The sequence below is a fragment of the Triticum urartu genome, chromosome 1A (assembly GCF_056163025.1).
Source record: "Triticum urartu cultivar PI428250 chromosome 1A, HENAU_Tu73, whole genome shotgun sequence".
NCBI classification, from domain to species: Eukaryota; Viridiplantae; Streptophyta; class Magnoliopsida; order Poales; family Poaceae; genus Triticum; species Triticum urartu.
In genome coordinates this window covers 555326356-555329503 of record NC_141873.1, presented here as the reverse complement: position 1 = coordinate 555329503, position 3148 = coordinate 555326356, and the positions used below count along the sequence as shown (strand labels likewise).

General features: G+C 47.3%; 1 protein-coding gene across 1 annotated transcript; it reads left to right on the top strand.

The window, feature by feature from the left end:
• Positions 1 to 556: 556 nt before the first annotated feature.
• On the top strand, positions 557 to 1540 carry LOC147992633 (uncharacterized). Its single transcript, XM_087540985.1, has 4 exons — positions 557 to 787; positions 865 to 969; positions 1069 to 1157; positions 1264 to 1540. Exons 1-4 carry the CDS (start codon positions 557 to 559, stop codon positions 1538 to 1540), a joined length of 702 nt encoding a protein of 233 aa, XP_087397111.1.
• Positions 1541 to 3148: the final 1608 nt, after the last annotated feature.

Genomic DNA, 3148 nt, shown 5'->3' with positions numbered 1-3148 from the left:
GTCTCATCCAAAAGTGAAAACCCATTGTTAACTGCAGTTGGGCCCATCAAAATTAAGCATGAGCAAAATAAGGTAGTAGATTGGTTGGCGTCGTATAGCCGCTCATAGAGTAGTACTGCTGTATGGTTATATAAAGAACCACCATATATAACCATGAATAGAAGAACTTCTGTCCCTCGTCCTATTAAATGGAATAAAACTCTTTTCCACTCGAAAAAGAAACTGCAGCCGGGCCCGGGCCCCGTACGCGTCAGGCGTGTCCCTCGACCAGAGAGGTCCACAGCACGCGCACGCACGCACGCTTGCACTCAACCAGGGAGAAAATATGTTCTCAAACAAAAAAAAACAAGGGAGAAAATTATCCTCAGCGTGGAGGTACGCCTCACCAGATCAGTAGCAAATATCTCCACCTCCCCGTGATAATATGTAACCGCATCCACGCCACCGCGAATCTCGCGCCCCATATAGCACCAAGAACAAGATCAAGAAAGCCAAGCGATCAAAGCAGACTCCCAAGGAAGCAGATCGATCGAGCGCGTGGCGTGACGCTCCGCTCATGGGAAAGGCCTACCACAAGAAGCTGGGCGTGAACAAGGCGGCCACCACCGGCGGGAAGGGCCAGGCCACACGTGGCGGGAGCGGTAAGCGCTCGGGAGGAGGCATAGCCGGAGTTGGCGTGGGCGGTGCCGGCCCGACAGAAGGCGCGAAGCGAGCAGGTGGTGCTGGCGGTGGGGGTTGGGGAGGCGCGTCGGCATTCTTTTCCACCGGCCATAGCACCTTCCAGACGGTAAGCCGGCTGGCCAACTTCACGACCACCATTATGCATATCTTATCTTAGTAATGTTACAGCTTATTCGTCTCCAGGCAGTGGCTGCCACCAATGAGTACTACGACCAGGAGGAGAACGACTGTTCCTCCGAGGAAGACTGCCCAACATTCACTCCCGCCAGCCATAGCACATTCCAGACGGTAAGCCGGCGAGCGAACTCAATAACCACCACACCATTATGCATTCTCTGGGTAGTTAATGTCACAGATTAACGCCACTATATATGCAATCGTCTCTAGGCTGTTCATTCCACGAATGAGTACTATGATGGTGAGGAGAACGACTGTTCGTCCCCATTTGCTCCCGCAGACCATGGCACCTTTGAAACGATAAGATCGATTAATTAGCTAGCAAACTCGACGACCACCACCATTATGCATTATTATTCTCTAAAGAATGTCACGGCTTAACACCGTACGTTATGTGTTCGTCTAGGCCGTGGAGACCATGAATGAGTACTACGATGAGGAGGAGAACCTTGGTTTGTCAATGGACGAGGAAGAGGGCGTGCAGGATGCTGAACTTGTGTCTGATGCAAACGGAGAGGCTGACCACGACAGTGGCGGGGGTGGTGATGACGACAATGCCGGGGCTGGGAGTGGTGATGACCTCTTCGACGGTGATGACTACTACGGCGACGACGTTGCCGGGGGTTTTGACGATGGCTACGATCCAGGTGATGCTGGGGATGGAGGTGATGACTGGTGGTAATGATCGAGGACCGAGGAACTTGACTACTTGAGGCATCTATAAAGCCTTGGTGTCAAGATGAAGTCTCTCTATCAGGTTTGCTAGTTCTTATGTTATAATCTTAGGTTCAGTTGTGAGCTTGCTTCTAGCTTAGCTTTTGTGTGTGTATGGGTTCCCCACCAGCAGATTTGGAGTCGTTATACCACTCTTGTGTATGATAACCTAGGTAAATCAGTCTTCAGTATGGGGGATCTTAACAATATCTTCCTAAATCCTTGTGATTGAGACCGCTGATGTAAATTATATCTGCTGCATATGTTGTTCCTTCAGTGCTCATGTTAAGCTTTATGACCTGTTCGATTTGGGGTTCTGTTCCGGCTTACGCTTGGCCTAAAAAAGATTTTCCCATCTTGTCCTGTAATGAACGATGTGAGGATCTCCATCCAAGTGCGATCACTTCTCTAATACTAATTTTTCAACTTATTTTTTTAGAACCAGAAAGCATCTAGGCATCGTCCCTATTCCATCTTCATTGAAATGAAACAAACTTCAGAAAGAAAATAGAACTCCAGGCTTACATACCATGAGAGCAACACTAAAGTAATCTCTTGGATGACAGAGAAGCAACTGCTGATTATGTGTGAATCTCACAAACTTCAGGCGTCCTAGGTCGTAGCACTTGAATGGAGATCCTCACCTTACCACGGGAGTTTTTCCCTTTTTCCTAAAGGCCGAAGGCCATATATTAAATTACGGTTTTAGTAAAGCAAATTTAGATATGCCTTAAGAATTACACATATAAATGTTAAAGAAAGCTGATGGATGGTGATCTCCGATTGGGAGATATCAATCATTTAACATCCAGATAGTAGAAAAATATTTGATGTTGATGATGAACATGCTGGGAGCCGTTATGTTGTTGAGATTGTAGACTTTTTGTTTAATTAGCTGTGTGTAGACAAGATAGAAATACAGGACCGCCTCAGGGAATGCGCCATTGGCGCACGCCAAACTGTGTACCTACACAAAGGTCGCACCCCAACCTGTTTAGAGGCTCATAACGTAGCTTGGCTGCTATTGGCACTATCTTGAATCTTGGTAAGTTGGAGGCCTGTGTTTCTCTCCTCCGGCGAACGCTTCGGCGACAGCGGTGGCTGGATTCTTCGGCGATGGTGATGTATATTTCCTTGCGTGCTGTCTCTCTGGACTTTTTCAGAGAAAAGCCATGTATGTTATATCTTGCTACTACTATGAATGAATACATGGTTCTCCTAAAAAACATATGTATTAGGGGAAACAAACGAACACGTTAACACCACGGTTTGTGGCATCTTCGTCCGGGGGCAAATGCTAGATCCTCTGGCGTTTCTATCACAGGGTAAACACCATGATCTCCTCGTCATTTCATGTGGTGGCACGTCGGACAGTCAGCGAATGGCAAAACCAGGTTGTCCACCAGGGAAAAACTTCATTGACCATGGCGTCTCTTGTGCAACGAAAACATCACGATGAGTAGCGTCATCAAAAGGGTCAGATTTAAAAAAAATCTAACTAGGTGCAAATAGTGCAGATGTGGTTACTTAATGACATGTTCTCGCGCAAAATATCCTCCACCTCCCCACTACATGC